The sequence below is a fragment of the Arctopsyche grandis genome, chromosome 6 (genome assembly GCF_051622035.1).
Source record: "Arctopsyche grandis isolate Sample6627 chromosome 6, ASM5162203v2, whole genome shotgun sequence".
NCBI lineage: Eukaryota > Metazoa > Arthropoda > Insecta > Trichoptera > Hydropsychidae > Arctopsyche > Arctopsyche grandis.
In genome coordinates, this window is record NC_135360.1 from 16,215,462 (window position 1) to 16,235,246 (window position 19,785).

Sequence of the window (19,785 nt, forward strand, 5' to 3'; positions counted from 1 at the left end):
ATGTCACTATCATAATGAGTTGCCTTGGGGAATAATCGTATGACAATAATGCTATGGTAATCCTGCATTATTCACCATTTCCAAAGGTACGTGTTATTATCCTTAATCAAAACGCTTCTTTTTCACGATATAATGAATTGATTCATTATTGTAGTGCTTTGAAATGGTTTACTTCTCTTTATGATGTATATACTCTAACATAAAACGTGATATTTTATCATTGTCTGTGATTGCGGTCATTTTAGTATGTATATCTACCTTCTATAGTATTAAGGTCTTTGTAAATGTAAAATAATTTCTTGGATGTTTATATTCTTATGAAATTTTACTCTTATGATTGTAGATTCACTCAAAAATAGGTAGTCTCGCTTCAAATGAGATTTTTAAAAATTTAAGGCAAAATTTCTCACCGACAATCTATGAACGCACATATTGAATATTCCTCAGTCTCAAAGCAAAATAATCAATTTAAACAAAGGCATGCTTTTTGCAGCGTATTTTTGGAAAATATTCAGTATTTATTACATTACCTTTTATAACTTATAAGGCTTTGATTTTTATAAATTTTATAGGTAAATTGCCAAAATTAGCACAGTGTTAAAAACTGTTGGTTGTATTGTTGCAATTAATTTTATTGTCCAAATTTTAAAAGCACCCCATATAATAAGAAAATAATAAAATAGCAGTGCCAACAGTTCAAATCAATACCATTAAATTTGTTTTTAATCATGTCAATAAAGATATGTTTGTTGCTTTATATTTGGGGTGATATTAATGATTAAATCTAACATAATCACCAATACACTGAAGAATGTATGTATATTTTTATAATTTTCAATATTTGTCATTTTTTACTTCTGAAATTCCGATTTCAATTATTTACATCATACAAATGGAAAATTTGATAATAGTGTTGTTCGATCCTCTTTTATAATATACATATTCAATTATTGGATAATAATCAATATAATATGTATATGGAAAATAATAAATAATTGATAAGTCTTAAACAATCACATATTAATTTGATAATTTATTTCAAATGATGACACTTAAAAAATATTTTCACTAATTAGGTACTATCGAATTTTCCTAGGAGATATTTCCATTCTTAATTTACTTAATCTTCTTATACCTACATATATATGTATACGTATATATATATATATATATATATATATATATATATATATATATATATATATATATATAAAAATATATACATATGTATATACTTATATTTTTTTCAACTACCTCTTTTGAATAAAATCATTTGATTTATATGAGTTTGTTTGATTTTATCTAAAATGATAAATGATAATCTTTTAAGCATAGAAAATTATAATACCCAGACAATGAACGATGTTCTAAATTAAATTTAATTTTTACTTACCTCTTTTGATGGATAATTTAAGTATACATATATATACTCGTATATTATTCTTCAGCGATTTATTTTCAGGATTCTCATTTTTTGTAACAATTTATTTAATCGATGAAAGTAAATTGTGTTCATAATTAAAAAAAATGTGTTGCTTGTAACAATATTCCAAAAAATACAATTGAAGCAAATGTCAAATTTAACCCTAAACATTTCCATGGTTAAATTTTTCTCTTTAATATTTTCAATTAAAATGATGAAAATAGATATTTATTTTTAAAACTTTTGAATGGATTTTTTCAGATTGATTTTTATATGTTTTAAACTTTTTATGAACACAATTTGCATGACATGACGTTCATGATGTTTTTGACCAAAAGCTGTAATTTATTAAAAAGAAAATAATAAATATAAACCGTTTTATTATTTTCATCGAACTTGATTTTCTCTCATTTTCTTTTTTCCAACTTTCATTAAAACTGCTGTGCCAAATAATAATAAGAAAAATAGCAACTGCAAAATTATTTATTTTAATAGCAAAACAATCCAAAACATTTTACATTTGCAATCGTAGAGATTTTTTCATTTTATTGATTTTGCTTGGTACTAAAATTATTTAAAAAAAATTAAATATATCGCTAAAATACAAATAATTTTGTGTAGCTATTGGTTCACTTGCATTGGGTGTCCAAGTAAACTGTAAGATACAAATTATTTAGTTACACAAGTATATGAATTAATTCATAATATTAAATGTCTTGTATATGTTTCATAAATGAATCCAAGGAAGAGTGATAACAATATTTTTTTTATATATCATTTTTTAAGTCACGTTCTAGACAAATTGCATTTTGTACATTGCTTTATATGAATATTTACTAAATTATTTTGGTACTCTCCTCGTACTCAATATAAATTCATAAACAGTATTCATGTTCAAGTTAAAACGAGTGCTTTCACTATTTTGTAAATATAATACATATATTAAATTATTTGAGCCTTTTTTGATCATATACTTATTTTCTATCCACATCAAGGTTGAAACTATTATGAGACCCCTACAGGTGGGGGGTGGGGGGCTTTATCCAAATATTTACTATTCTGAATTCTCATTTGTGATTATGTTAACATTTTTTTCTGAAAATGGAATGTACCAAAATTTCCAAAGTTAATATATCTATGTATGTAAGCGGCGCTTGAATTACATTGAATTTTGTAATCCTTAGTTTGACTTGATATTGGAGGACTTAGGATGAACTACGAAACGCCTTCTTTTAATTTTGAACATAAAATAAAATTAAAACTGTTATATTTCATTTAATTTAAAAAACAAAACCGAAACTCAAATACATTCTATGAAAGTTGTTGGTTTTCAAAATACATGTACCTATCTACGCATACCAGTAAATATATTTTCTATAAAATATTCTAATATATGGATTCGATAATAGGAATTAAACAGCAAATTTGTTTGTTTATGTTCTAAGTACCTTGATAATTTAATAAATAAATATTTAAAATAAAGTTCAAAATGAGCATATTTCATCTACTAATAATTGCATGACCCATGATTAAAGCATGCTATTTTTTTTTTACTTTCACTAGTTATTATTTTGTATTGCTACATTTGTAATGGATTGCAAGAAAATTGTTTCTATTTTTCTAGATGCTTATTTTTTATGAGTTTAATTAATTGAATAAATATTACAAGTGAATATAACAGACATTGAAACAATCTATTCACTCTAATAGTTTTCAAAATTGCTTTCTAAGAATTGAATTTCATAAATATTCATTAAGTATGTATATCCACATTGATTTATAAATGAAAAGTTATATTAATTTTCACATTTATTTTCGAAACACAACAAAGAATTACGTTAACTCTTAGTCATGAACAATTAAGTTTTTTTATAATTACATGTTATCATATGTTGGTATCATAGAGTATAAATTATTGTTTTAAACAAAACGAGCATTTTTTAGGAATATTGCATGTGAAATTAAGGTAATCTTTATCGAATTTTTGGCACAAAATTCGCATCAGAAAAAATTACCTCGACAACGATTTTATTTTGTATAGGTACATAAATATGCATATATTGTATGTATGTACATGTATGTACATATATGTACGTATGTACCTATGCAGTTTATAAGTATACATATACAGTATACACGCATTGGTATCAATTTCTATCTAAACACCCAAAATAATTTAAAATAAAAAGCTTGTAAAAATGTCTTTCGTTTTTACATACAAAAAAAAAGAAAATGTTTCTTTTATTCTTTTCTTCACAATGTAAAGTGTTATTAACCTTATGCTACACCAAAATGGACCAATTTATACATAATATCACACAAATAAAAAAATTCATCAAAAATTTTTGCACATAGTTTTAATGTCAAATGCTAAGATTATTACATAATTCTGATTATAATGCAATTTAAACATTAAATTATTGCATTTATTTTATTTTCACAGTCCATTTAAAAGTACTATATTTTATTTATATTTTTACGAACATATAGATCCATATACATTTGTATGTGTATTTGAATAAAAATCAAATAATATTAATCAATTTAGTTGCTCATTTTGAATATAGTATTATTATTTTTAAAGTATAGCACGGCTTTGGTTTTGCCATATACATCATAATGAACGTATTTAGTAAAAATGTGTATACAACAATTATACTTATTATTTTATACTTTTGTATAAGATTTTAACGTATGTCCTTAAAACTATATTTATTACTAAGTTAATACATTATGTAAGTGATGAAGGTTTTCATACATATATGTGTATCATTGAATGCGATAATGGAGCAGCTAATCAATGTCTCATAGCATGTAATAATCATTAACATGAAAAGCTGAAAATTTTTGAAATTTTCGCATACTCTCATTTTACATATTTATTTCTTGATTTTTATTATTTACTTCATACAACTAATCATTTTAAAAACGGGTATGTAATATGGCAGCAAATACAAATGAGTAATATCAACACTTACATTCTAAACACATACAAAAGTTTCCAAAACGAGACTGCGTATAAAATACACAACAAAATTACAAAATTCTTCACACCATTTATTAGCACACGTCTCATTTATTCTTCTCATTACACGATACTGATATGATACATTTATTTTAAATCTAAGATAAGTTTGTCTATAATATTCAAACACGTGTATATTTTCAGTATTAAAAAAAAGTTTGATTTTGATTTTTTCATTCATATGCACACATATATTATATTTAAACATTGAGAAATTTTATATTCATTTTTCAAATTAGATTAGACATGTTTTAAGACTTTAAATATAATAATTTAAAACAAAGATAATGATCATCGATTAAACTAATCTTTTATTATATTCATTTATAAATATGATTATATAAGAAGAAAATTTTATGTTTTTTATGTATGTATATATCATATTCATAAAAAAAACACAAAATAAATCATATATCTGGTTACTTTCAATTATGATGTAGAAAGTCAAACAAATTTAATTTTTTGATAAATATAACTCGATTTACAGCTTTTTGTACCAGAAAAGATAGTGCTCACCTTCTTCAACTAAAAGATCATCGACTCCTGTAAACATAAACACTTAGTTGTAAAAAAATACTTAAAATGCTAACTATAAATATGCACAAACGTTTATATATGTAAAAATTCCTGAGTTTTATATAATAATAATATGTAACTTTTATTTGGATTTGTACTTACCAACTGGAGCAACAAGTTGATTTCCTGGTGGACTGGCTGGATCTGGTTGTTCTGGAAGACGATATAACAGCCAATAATGATATCCCATAGGCTCTTCACGACATCCTGCCAATGTGTGGACATAATGGCCGTTGGGCCACTCACTAGCAGAAAATTCAAACCGAGGATCCAATTCAGCGGCCGTTTGCATTACATGATAAAACGAGATATTTCTGAAAACAACGAATTTAAATATATATATATATACACTTCAATTATAATATATAATATTATTAAACATGATCTTTAAAACAACCTCGGTGCAACCATGAACAACGTGTAGTTATCTGTTACATTTGTTCCAACCCAGAGAGTGTACGTAAAGGAAACGTTTCGTGTATCTGATTCGTTGAACGATCTTGGAGCACCAGGTGCTGCACGGTATACACCTTCAGCAGGTTCTAATACAAAATTTGTATAATTAATTTAAGTCAAGTTTAATATTATTTTTTAATTATAAACATTGGACGTGCCATGAGCATCTAAAAGTGGATGATCGGAATGGGCACAACGACGTGTAGCAGCAATTGTTGATCCAGACAGAGCTAATGCTACCTCGGCTGTTGTTGCAATATCACCAAATCCACCATCATTTCCCTGCTGTCTAATTATCCATTTTATAGCAGCTGATCTATTCCATTGTTGAATTGATTCATTTTCAATTTCTTCCAAGGCCTACCATAAATTTAAAAAATATATGAAAATTTTTTTTTAAACAACGTCCTTTTTTGTTATATAAGCTGAAAAAACAAAACCCTCTTTGTTTACCTGAAGTGCTAAAGCAGTAGTTCGTAAATTTCCAAAGCTTCCATCTGGCAATTGTTGCCTTGCCAACCCGGCGAGTGGACGTCTTAGGAATGGTTGCAAACTTCTGTGTCTATGATCACGAACAATACAACGAAGTGCCAAAATTACGCTCGCTATAGTATCTGCAATGTAATTGAATCTCATTGTTCTTTTTAAATTCAAATTAAAACTACAACTCAAGATTATTTTCACACGGCTAACCAAGGTTGTGATCAGCCGGAGCGCTTGCGGCGTCCAGTAGTCTGCGAATGTGTCGGCGTCTGGCTCTTGCACCGGCACTACACGCTGCGAGCGATGCCAAAGCCAACTCCTGTGCATGAGCTGGTTCTCTGTGCAACAGTGCTCCGACCAAATCGTGTCCGTGGAATCGACGAGGGTCCTTACACAGACTGACTAGCGCTAGGGTGTACTCGGCCAACTGCCTCGAGGAAACGGGAGTTTCACGATGCCTAGAAGTACATACAACATTAAAAATATTGATCAATTCAATATCTATAGACTTTTAGACTCTGCATTTATGCTAGTGATTGTAAAAATAATCTGGAAAATATATTTTTTAATTTGTTTAGAGTGATTTGAAACCGAGTCGCCAGATGGCACTGAAACTTTGGTTATTAGATGTTAGTCTTCCCAAAGGTAATTGTAAAAGTTTATTTATCTCAAAACAAGAAATATATGAGTAATGTCACTTTCATAATAGTCAACATATAAAGCTTTAAATGTGTATACTTGGATAGTAAAAGAAGAACTTCTATTTCAAGTTGCTTTGCAGCCAGTTGCATTTCTAGTGTAGGTTGTGATGCTTCAACTTCATTTTTTGACTCATTTGCCATCTATAAAATCAATTACGAATACAAGATTTTATTAATATTTATATAATAACTGAAATGTACAATATATAAATATTTTTATAATATAATAAATATATTTAATCAAAAATGAATGACTTTATGCACACAATACAAAGTAAGGTCATGTTAATGGTGATTAATCATACATAAAAATGTAATCTTTCGTGTTTTTAAATATACATAATATACATACATATGTACACAACTATTTTTATATATTCAAATACAATTACATTATGACTAGTGGCCTGTGTGCACTCGGTAAACTATCGCAATTCGGATCAACGGAATTAATAATTTAAAATTTAATTCATTTTTTGAAAAAAAAATATTGTGTTTTTGTCGGACGATTATTTGAACGAAGTGATATGCCGCGTATATTTCCACGATATACGATTCCGAGGGGAGAAAGAGAGACGGAGAGTGCTAGCGAACATTTACACGCACTTAACACGCACGCACGCAATAGGCAATTACACTGTTCGACACGAAAAATGGTTCAGAGACGAGATATGACTTTTCTTATAGATCTATGCCCAGTAAACAAGAATCCGGTAATAAAAAAATGTTGATTGGCTCGAGATTTGGAGATATATGTGTTTTTTAAATCACGCGATTTTTCTTTATTTTGGTGTTGTTCAGTCGATGTCTCAAAATTTGTCAATTTCCTGTTCAAAATGAATATTGAAATCGATAGTCAGGTATTTTATCTTTCATTTGTAGTACTTTTCAGCTTTCAAATCTCTCTAAGTAGTCGTCCAGTTCAAATCAAAAGTCAAAAGTACGTATTTTCACTTGGGATTTTTTCCCACTGTTAATACTATTTTATATTGAGATTTTTCTGTTGAAACATGTTTATTGGGATAGTGTTCTAGCCACATTATTTTTTGTTTTCATTTAAAAGGGTTAATTGGAAGTGTGCTGAATTTAAAATCGGTAAAATTGCGAGTTAACATCTCGTACAATTATTTACTGGTATTTACACGAATCTGAATTGAATTAATAGGGATAATATATTAAATTGTCTTTATATGAGAATTAAATAAAATTCCACTTAGAAAAATCATATTTCGACTATTCTTCAAAAATTCTATTGATAATTTGCTTACCTCGATAAAATAAACGAATTTTTGCTATTAATCCACAAGAATAGTCGAAATATTGAAATGTGCTGCACTGTTTTAATGGTCAAAAATAAAATAGATAAAATGAAATGATCAAAAAACAAGGTATTCTGTAGTGAAATGTAACGTGTTTAAAATGCGGTCGGTGATAAAAGAGGGTATATGATACAAGTTATATGACCTGAAGTGCGATGAGTGCTCGGTGAGTGTCGTTGCCCCAGCCCCAATCCTGACGTCTTTGTTGCTCGAGCCAGTGGAGTGCCCTCTGGGTAGATCCGACCCATCCACCTTCCTCATTATTTTCTGAAAATAGAAATTTTCACCGTGATGAAATTGCAATTTAAATTTCTTCATTAAAAAAAAATCAGCACATATTACACCGACGAAAAATTAAATCAAATAATCCAATTTGTGATATTACGTAATATACGTAACATATATACATACATATTTCAAGCGTTTCATCTATTTTCGAATTGTGAAATTAATAAATCCTGGTGTTCGTGTTTGTGTTCAATTATCCTTGGACTAAATCAAAAATTACACACTCTGGCGAAAGCTTCCGCTCCCGTTGGACAAATATTGACGAGAATTGTTGAAAAGGAAACCCTCGACGGAATTTATCGGCATCATAACGTTTAGACCTACAACGGCTGATTAAAATAATAAATTTTCCTTTCAGTTTGTTAGTTTGCAGCGAAAAGCGTTTTTGAAGTAGATACCATATAATTGAGAACGATTTCAATCGACTGATTTCATTATTATTAAGTAACAATAATTTATCCATAAGCGATATCCCTTCAAAACATTTAATATACAACAAAAGTTGCTTTCAATGAAAGCAAAATTAATTTAAGAAAATTCAAGCACCTGTTTCGTTTCATATCAAAGTAGGAATTTCAAAAATGATTTGCTACAAATGAATAATGTAACTTTGATATTTAAATTCCGACATATTTGCAAGTTTGGGCTTATCGTCAAACTTTTCCGACTTCAAATAAGCGTCACCACGCTAAACGAAAACGGAAACGGCAAACGGAAAAGGGACCATATTTCATTTTCAGCGTGAAAAATCAATCCAAGAAAACATTGAAGAAAAAAGGCAACTTTCTCAAATCAAAAAATTCAATTTAAGTCCACGAATGCGAAAAAAATATATATATAGCCGAAAATTAAACGTTACGTTCGCGTCGACTCTTTTTTTTCGACGTCCAAATTCTGTTCAATTTAATTATGAATTTTGTACAAAAAAGTTCGGACTGAAAGAGACGTAGGCGAAATTGAATTAGATCGATTAGCGTTGCAAAAGGTTGCGAATTAATTATTTTAATTTTGCGCGAGCACAAAGGAATGCGATATAAAAAAAACCCAACGTAACAGTTTAGACACAAAATACGATCATTTATTATACATACACATACATACATAATATTATGCAACGTAAAAGCACTGTGAGTGGCTGTGAGTGAACGCGTTTGAGTGGCGAGGGTCAGGATATCCTCAGGTATAATAAATGGGCAGGAAATTGAATTTGAAACCTTTCGATTCGGAAAATCCGGAATTCTTTGGCTTATAAATAAGCCAGTTTTAGGAGTTTAGGCCATTACGAGCACGCTCGCGTTTTATAACGCTTCAGTGAACTTCGAGCAGGAGAGTATCGTCGAATTAGACGGGCTCTGCGGCATCTCATTATCATGCCTAAAGCCCTAAGATCTCCTTTCCACGTATATGTTTACAAATTTATACATACATTTTCATCACTTTAATTATTATTAACATTTTAAAATAATTACGTTTTCATTTCAAGTATAATTATCCAATGTATTTTTACATATACCTAAGCATGGTTAAATTAAATTAAATAATAAATCGATATATAAAAGTTGATGATAATATAATATATACAATGGGGAATCAGTATTATAAAAAGACAATATTAATAAAAGAAATAAAATTAGGTCAAAAACCTTTCATTGTTTCATTTGAACGATAAAGCGGTCAGGCGGTTATCCTTTACAAATTCAACCACTGTCTTCAAATTGTATAATTTGAATACTAATTAATTGTCGTCGTATCTTATAAAACGTTTAAATTGTTCTCCGTAATTGTATTTTTCTTTAAAGATTTAAAAAATCTTTACTTAATGTCGGAAATACTTTCATGAAATAAAAAAAAAAAATTAAAACCAAAGTATCAATAGTTACAATTTATAAAATATTTAAGGTATCATCTATCCAGACGAAAGCTGACTAAAGACTTGAATTTCCGCTCGGAGAAAAATGCTTCCACGTCTTCAAAAACTGAGAGCGAAAAAGGCGAGATTGATGGGCGGGATTACGTCAAGGCAGCTGCCCTAGGCGCACCTTCTAAAGGGGCGGTATTTTTTTTTTTTTAATAAATCATACACACGATGCATGGTCTACTGCTATAATACCCCCGAAAGCTTTATTTTGACCCCGAAAATATGCCAAGTCCGCCGTTACATATATCACAAAGCTTAAGGACTAAAACAAAAAAGCCTTTTCATACATTAATTCTATTTGATAATACGCTCAGTAAATCGTACAAACCAAAATGCACACATTTCCTATTAATACAGCATGCAATTATTTTCTCGAATTTGAACCAAAATATGCTGTGTTGCTCTGGAGTGACCTAATATCTCAGACCTCAGGCTTAATATGTCACAAAATAATCCCTCACGATGCATACAATGCTCAGCTGGATTGCATACATCCGCAAAGGACATTCTCGGCTAATTCCAACGCTTACAAGATACACTGTGCATAGGCGTTGACTCAAAGCTGTGCAAATATGAATGTAATCACAACATGAGATTTCACCATGAAAATAGTAGCTCAAATATTCACACGTCCGAGACTAAATTTCTATGAATATAAAGAAGAGAGAAAAGCGATTTCACGAGCACAATACCTACAATAACTTTATTACAATTGGCTAGGTAACTGTTTTGTATTAAATCTTGTCCAGACAGTATAATAAATCAATTTTATTATTTTTAAATATACGTTTCCGTCAGTAATAGTAATATTATTTAGAGTCCTCGATTTCGCATATGTAGTGTCCAGTATATCATGTGTATGCATGTATTTAAAATGGGTTTGGTGAAAACGATCGAAAAGCGCCAGACAGATTGAAGCACAGATTAACTGGATGGCTGCTTTAAACGCAATTCTCGACTTCACGAATGAAAAATTGCACATCAGATGACGTGTAACCTTTCGATGTGCACAGATGTAATTATTAAAATTGAGTTGGATCTTTCTGGCGAGTTTTTAATAATTTAATGAGGCAAAATTCGGAACTAAAGTATCAGAAGCACAGAACGTATACATAGTAGGTATGTCGGGACTTCGGGTAGATTTCGCTTAGTGTAAGTGCGAGCAGTGCGCACGCATAAGGTACACGTGTCGTTAATCTGTGGTTGAGTCTGTCTGGCGCTTTTCGATCGTTTGCACCGCATCGATTTAAAATAGCTTAAATAATATAATATTATTCTTTTATTCTTGTCACAAGTTATTATTTTATTTTTATTGACCTTTGTATCAATGTATGCATTAATTTATGTGTATTTATTTAGACGGGTTTGAATTTCTACGTAATCCAAAAACTTCGTCAATTGTTATGTACATATATAAATTAATACACAATTGATTATGTATGCTATTTCAATTCAATAAACATACTTCCTATATATGTATGTACTTATAGGTAATTAATAATATTGAACTCACAAAGTCTACTTTATAGTTTGCTAAATTCTTATATAATGCGTTCTCGTGAGCGGTAAGTATTGGAAAATTAATCCTGACTAGTCAGAGGAAAACAAAAATATTTTCACCATTGTAATACGATTGAATCGAAGTTTTTCGCTTGAATTTCCGCTGGAAAAGTTGGTCACGAAAGGCGATCGCTTACGATATAATATTTTCCGAAAAGTATTATTAGTTTTTCGACAGAATTAATTAAACTCGTATATTTTGGTGACTTCAATTAAAATTCGGCGACAAACATCGTAAATTTCAAATTAGCAAAAATAAAAGAATTTATGTACATTCAAAATAATTTTGTTTTGATTTGCTTCGATTCATTTAATCATAAATTGCGAAATATTTTCATTCAAATTCATTAAACGAAAACAAAAGCTCTTTTTAATAATATTTATAGGTACTTTTTAATAATATTCTTTTGTTTCTTACCAACACGAAGTTCATAATGATTTTCATTCACATTCATTTAATTATTTAAATTATGAAGCAGCATACAGTTAAATAACCGTCATATATTCAATATAAAAATTTCATCAAAAATCTTATCGTGTTGGTCAAACTACCTGTACCTTTATATGTAGATAATCTTATATGACCTTCAATCTAATTATTATCAAAAAAATGTATACACAAGAACGTGAAACATTTCGGTACAAAAATCAATCTAGATCGAACATAAGATTTTATTATCATTGGTAAAACGACGAGAGTAGAAAAGATCCAAGCTTTTAAATTCCCAACGACGCGACGACTCGCAACTTCAATCTCGTTATTGTCCTACCTTACCCTTATCGGGCGCGTAAAGCTGACCACTTCACGACCATAAATTGCGGTCGTAAAATAGCTTATATGGACCGCAATAATCATCAGTAAGGGATCGTGGAGACTTACGCACTCTTTTCCTACACACGATATTTTTTCTACGGCCGCGACGCATCACAGTCGACCCAATTTAACGGCCGCAAAGGGGAGAAAATTCGTCAGCAATTACGCACGCAAACAAAATTAACTACATTGCAAACGTCTTAAGGGCGCATTCGAGGGGAAGATAGTTGTGGAAGTTGGCTGCGGTTCTAATTTGGAGATAAGCAAGCCGTATACACTATTATATGTATGTATACAGAGAGAAAGAGAGAGAGAGCCTCTAAGGGAGTTTTCCTTTGAAACCCAGCACAAGAACAAACAAGCGATTTCGCGATCAATCCCGTTCTAGAACTAAATGTTCAGTATTTCACCATTATTATGCTAATATTAACACTTTAGCTCTTCCGGCTTCGAGGATAACTATTTGATTTGTGCGACCTTTCGACCCGGATCCCTCTAGTTATTAATTTGCAGAAAGCCCCGAACAGTTTACATTTCTCTCGCTATACATATGCATTAGGCATGTACATATATATATATATATATATATATATATATATATATATATATATATATATATATATATATATATATATATATATATATATATATATATATATATATATATATATATATATATATATATATATATATGTATTTATAATAATACCTAGAATAGATAAAACTTACCGTGCCACTTGATCGATGTCTGTTCGATCAAACCAGCGTCGGGAGTGGCCGTTGTGAAGATTTCGTGATTTGAAGTCGGTACGAATCTGGTGGCTGTTGTTAACGTGGCCATCATCATCACACCGCACAAGAGTTTAAAATGACCGATCGAAGTCATCGCCGTCATTTTCTTGACCTGAAAATTAAAATTTAATATTTACATCACTACATAACGATTAATGTACTAAATGAGTGTATCAATTATTCTACATATAACTTTAAACGCATCGAACTTTGCAGAGACAATCCGATTGACTTTGTTATTCAGTTAAAAATATTCTCCTGAACCATCAAATATCAACGCAAACTTTCCGTTATATGACAAATGAAAATGACTTTTAATATTGCATGACGTAAAATGAAATCGATTGTGCCTTAAAATTTCACTTAAATATCAGTAGAAATAATATAAAATATATGTATAATTATCATAAATAATTAAAATAAAGTAGGATTAAAAAAAAACATTTTTATTCAATATTATGGAAATTTATTATAATAATATCAATTAATTATAATATCTTGGATTTTTATTCAATATTATTAGTTATGAAAATTACGGAAATTGAAAAAATATTGAGGATTTTCATTATAGAAGATATCGAATCATATATATGTATATACATACATATGTATGTAGTCAGCATGTTATTATTTTTGTATATCTACATACAAATTTTAATAATATTAAAAAATTTTCAATTAATCGATTTTTTTTAATTTCAGGTAAAATGTATAATTTTTAAAAACGTATGCTCTGTTTGTTTGGCAACTTAATTAAGAAAATTTAACATCAAAAGCGAAATTAAATTAAATTAAAACTGTTGTTTGTGTGTAACCGGAACCTTTAGAGATTGTTTTAAAACAAATGGATAAAGCGAGGAAAGAACATCAATATTGAAATTTACCGAAAATTTTTAAATATTCATTGGAAAATTAATATTTTATACGGAAAACCCGTCATGGAATAGTCCCCTGATACCATTATTATCTTGTCGCACTTCAGAGGTATACATGTTGCGTGTACAGTCAAAATAATCGTATACTAAAAATGTTTTAATGAAATTGTCGGGGAAAAGACATCGCTTACCAAAATTGTTTTTATATTGCTTTTAACTTGGTTCCACGGGGAAATTGTTGTATTCATGTATTTCATAAAATTTGATCCATTTATACTGTATTGTGTTACAAATGCCGAGAGCCGCCGAAAGATATTATGAAAATGTAGAAAAGCTAGATTTATAATGTGTCATTCGTTGAAATACAACAATAGCGAAACATACATTTAATATAATGGCATTTTCTCAAACTGTCTAGCTGGTAGTTAGATCACAGTTTTAGAAACGCTCTAGATAAACATTTGTCGGTAGGTAGGCACAGGAGAAGTTGCGTGACTCGAATATAATAAAATAGACAAGTGCTTCGTGTTTGACGCAAAGAATTGTATTTTTCAGAGGAAATAAATTATGTGAAAATAAATAGGACGTGATGGTGAAGTTTCAAGGCGATTTTCGCTATTATTCAAATTATTATTATTAATATAAATTACTGCTTAACTGCTGATATATTCACTGCTATAAAAGTAATCAGATCTACTTATGTATGTGGTGCAGGGAATTGACGTCAAGAACAATTTGCAGTCATTCCCGTCATTAGTATAGTGTCAATGTCAAAGTTATTCTTCACGAATCTCAAGCCGTCCTGCCATGGTGATGACCATAGAACAGTAACGAATTTGAACAGAGTGAAAAAACATATAAATATCATCAAGTCAGTCACAATAAATACGTAATTTTCTCGAGAAATTTTCGAAAGAGCTTTTGATTAGAGACAGCGTTTGCTTAAAATTTTGTCTGTTAAATAATAAAAGTGAACATTTGTTGAGAAGACACATATGTACATATGTATGTATGTACAGTTAGCTACTGTTATAGACTTAAATTGAGTATTCGATAACTGGTTGTAAACTTTCATATAATAGAACATGAACTGAACACAACCCATTGTTTAAAATAGTCTTTGAAAACTTGAAAACTTTCAGTCAAGTGAGAGAAATTCAACTTTGGATTCTATCAAGTTTCAGGCCAACTTAAATTAAAATATATTAATAGGAATCGGAATATAAGTATTATCTTTAGATATTGGAATAAATGAAAAATAAATAAATCAAGCAGACGTATCATGTTCTGATGAAATCTTGAAAACGCCATTTAAATTTTACTCGCTATTTATAGTCCTTTTTAATTTACTTGTATACATATAATCAAAAATAAATACAGAAATATTTTTAAAAATACATGATTTTAATGGAAACTAGATCATAAAAACGTGATCAGTTATCGATTCTGAGTTCCAATCAGTCAAAATCTCGAGTACGAATTTTCGCATGATCACAAAACTTCATCTATAAAGTAAAAAAACAACAACGGTATATTCCAGGGATGTGGAGTCGCTTCAAAATTTACGGACTCCAATTCCGACTTCGAAGATTTTAGTAAGATCGACTTTATTTGCCAATGTATAAAATTGTTAGTAGTAAAAATAATGGCAATTTTCAAAATATAAAAAGTTTAAAAAATCACTAAAAATGGACATTTATTGAATTATTGTTTATAAAATAGGTTTAAATAAAAAGTAAGTGTGTACATTCATAGTGTATGTATGTATAAGAAGTTCATACACAAACAAATCAATTTAATAAAAAAAATACAGTAAAACCGAGAATAAAAAAAATAGGATAAAAAAAATAATTAGTCTGTTTTGGCCACAACACATCAAAATACATACAATTAACGATTTTATTCATAATGAAATTTAAATTCATGATTTTTATAAATAATTTATTAAATTTCAATATATTAGTGGATTGGAGACTCTACATAGACTACATTGACACGATACATTGCGACTATTAATTAAAGAAAATATTAATAAGTGAAAGTAAGAAGAGGTTAGTAAAAAGGAGTCGGAGTCGGTTGATTTTTAACGACTCCGACTCCGTTTGAAATGCTACGACTTCGCGACTCCGACTACGACTCCACAGTCCTGGATATTCATTAAATATAATTTTATATATTGTATATAGTGTATGATATCACAGGGCTTTCACAACTAGTGTACATGCCCTTGATGTCGCGTATTTTAGACGCCATTTTGTTGAAGAAAAATAACCTTAAATGATATCTGTCAACCTCAAAGACATGTCCATTTAATTTCTGTGAAATAATAAAAAAAAACTATATGCAATTTGCTCTTCGTTTCATACTTTTCGTACAAAAAGATCGAATACAATTGTAAACGAGTCTCTCAAAGTCTTTCGCGGATTCAAATATCCAACAGAAAATGTTGGCAGTAATATTGACGAGGATGCACTTTTCTCCGATTCAACTCTGGCGACCTAATGGCGTCTTACTTCAATTGAATTTAATGACGAAAGTGACATGACCTCAGTTTGCGCAACGCTTCCAAAATATAATTATCGTACATCCTGTACACACAACTATGTATGTATGTATGAACATACATACATACATAAATTCACGTGCACTTGCTCTAAATCCAAACGCGTCGATTTGGCCGTCGTAAAATTTAGTGGGCTATTTCTCCAGCATCGGAAAGACGCGTCCCGAGGCATCGATAAAGCGAACCGAACCCTCGGGAGAGGAGGCACTTCGGGTGCACTATTGACCCGGACCCCGCATAATAGATGGGGGCTCATTCCTCCTCTAGGTCTGTCTGATGCGGCCCATTACCCGCGCAATGGCCGAATGCCTCATGAATACAACAATAGCCAAATAACAATAACCGGCGAGGATTTTTCCGGAGGATTTCACACAGCATCCATTTTCGCCTGTCAGTCAAGAAAGAGCCGCGTCAATGCCTCGACTCGGCTTCGAAAAGGCAAATCGACGACCCTTTCGCATTTTGTATTGTATCGCATTTCGAATGCGATAAGGTAAACCAAGACGCAAAACGACCCATACGGTGTGAGAATAAGCTTTCGTATTTTCAGTTGCTGTATTGTATGTAGTATTTTTAACAATAACAGCTTAAATCATACGTATGATTTCGATTTTTTTTTACATATCTATTATTCAAATATACATACATATATTTAGAATAGTGTTCATTTTACTAAAAAAAAAGTTTTAGTACATACATACATACATATCTAGGATCAGGATGTAAGGGGTTCCAAATGATGCAAGTGGATTATTTGCTCAGACAGTGTTTATTGTATATATTTACGTCAGATCCGCAATGTATATTAGTTGTGTCAGTACAATTCATAAATGTCTCGTTAATGAGTGAAATTTTGATTAACTCTCTTCCATTTGGGCCTCACGGGGATGTTTCTTATTAATTTTGATTTTTTTTTTGTGTTATATTTTTTGACCATTGTGGCGCTTTAGGAATTCCTGTAATGCCACAATGGTCTGTTTTGAATAAATAAAATAAATAAACTTGCGAGTTTTTCAGTGTCTCGTAATTCATCGATTTGTAATAAAAATGCTGCGTTGTAATTGTAATTTGTAATTGGCCAGGAAGGCGCATTGGGGTTTACCTGTAAGGCCTTCCTGGTATATATGTATGTAAAAACACAGATTACCTAAACACAATCTGCTTTAGGTCATCGACTTTAGTGAGTCTTTAATTAATATTATGTATTATGAGCATTTACAAGGATTGTAAATAGGTTTTTGAGCTCTTTTTCCTATTATGCTGTAGATTAACATTAGAATAATATAATACTATGATTACTAACCAAATTAAATTAAATTGTAAAATAGAAAATGATCAGTAGATCAGTAGCTATTAAAATAGATATAAGATGTATTGTGAACATAATTTCGTAATAATAAAAAGCATTTAAAAATATATGGAAAAAAAATACAGCCATTTTACTGCATAATATTACATACATTAAAATCGAAGCAAATGGCGCGTTGTGGATTAGGTTGTCGGGAATTATTTAATTGTATTATTAAATGTCCAAAAAGATGCTTCGTAAGAGTGGCTACGCTGTTCCTTGCTAAAGAGTAGCAACACTGACCAACCAAATCGTAATTAATGCAACCAGACAGTTGTTTTAATAATGAGCCAAACTTTCAAATGGTCGGAACTTTAAATATGACTTAATAAATTAAATAGAAAATCTTTAATTCTTAAGAAATGACTTATATGACACCATTCACCTCAAATTTATTTTAAATCATTTATGATTCAATTTAACTTAAACAAAATCCACAAAAACGTTATTTTTTTCATTTACCGGTAAATACCGGTATACTGTTAGTGGGGAAAATTGTTTAGCGGTAAATGAAATTTACGGGTTTGATTCCGTGAGTTCACCTCGATTAAAAATAATTTATTCTGAATATATCTGTAACTAGTGAATAGCCCGATGAAATATCATCGCATGGGTATAAAATTATTATATACTCGTATAAAACTAAAAAAAAGTCCGGAACCCGAACCGTTATTTTCGTAGACTCTCATAGATAGTTTTCAATTCTTTATTTGTAATAATTTTCAATTCTTAAAGTTAACGTTAACTAAATGTTAATTAAAGTTAACAAAATGTAATATTTTCCGATTATACACAAACGGTCATTGATCTCGTAACGTTGAATATTATTATTACACATAACAAATTAGGTGCATATACATATGATGTGTATTTACAACATGTATTCTGGGCGAGGATATGGCGTGCGGCGCGGGCTTGTGAGAACATTGCGTTTGGATCGGAGTGTCCGAGGTTCGATTCCCGGCGCCCGCGGTGAATGAAATCAATTTTTTTCTCGAATATCGTCAAAATATAAATAATTTAAATTTAAATTAAGATAAAAATAAATATATAAAAAAATGGTTCAAAACCTCGCTAAATAAAATTATTAAAATTACGTATTTTTATATGGCGAGAAGGAATTCAATTAATGTTTAAAAAAAAAAGCAAAATGAAGAATTGGATTTGGCGTGATGTACGTGACCATTAGCTCAATTTAGACCTACATATATTCAGGCTATTTGGGGTGATCGGTTCGAGTCGCGACAAAGTCGTCTCGTCGAAAAATGAATTCATTATATTCGGCGAGAGTTAGGACACACACACACACACACACACACACAGATTACCGTCTTTATATATATGATGATATGATGCTGCTGGTCAGACTTGGATATTTGTGATTTCAGGTCGATCGTTTCCTATCGGTTTGCCAATTTTCCAGATTTCATTGTTGAGATAGTTTCTCAATTAAATTGGCTAACAACCTTCCTACCTACTATGTCACCACTAATTCAGTACGATTAATATACAATAAAATTTTTGTACAAGTTAAAAATTCATTGATGTCGTCTCGTAATTCAGCAACTTATGTAATAAAAATGCTGTCTTCTTTATAATTGGCCAGGAAGGTGCATTGAGGTTTACCTGTTAGGCCTTCCTGAT

The 19,785-nt window shown here is 30.1% G+C and overlaps 1 protein-coding gene across 1 annotated transcript; it reads right to left on the reverse strand.

Annotated features, from left to right (window-relative positions):
* Positions 1 to 4,929: 4,929 nt before the first annotated feature.
* Positions 4,930 to 14,347, reverse strand: LOC143912615 (uncharacterized protein CG3556). The gene is made up of 10 exons (XM_077431909.1): positions 14,282 to 14,347; positions 13,293 to 13,467; positions 8,129 to 8,250; positions 6,702 to 6,805; positions 6,174 to 6,421; positions 5,934 to 6,094; positions 5,639 to 5,840; positions 5,422 to 5,566; positions 5,127 to 5,338; positions 4,930 to 4,991 (listed from the first exon to the last, which is right to left on the reverse strand). The coding sequence occupies exons 1-10, from the start codon at positions 14,345 to 14,347 to the stop codon at positions 4,930 to 4,932; spliced, it is 1,497 nt and encodes a 498-aa protein (XP_077288035.1).
* Between the last annotated feature and the right edge of the window lie 5,438 nt (positions 14,348 to 19,785).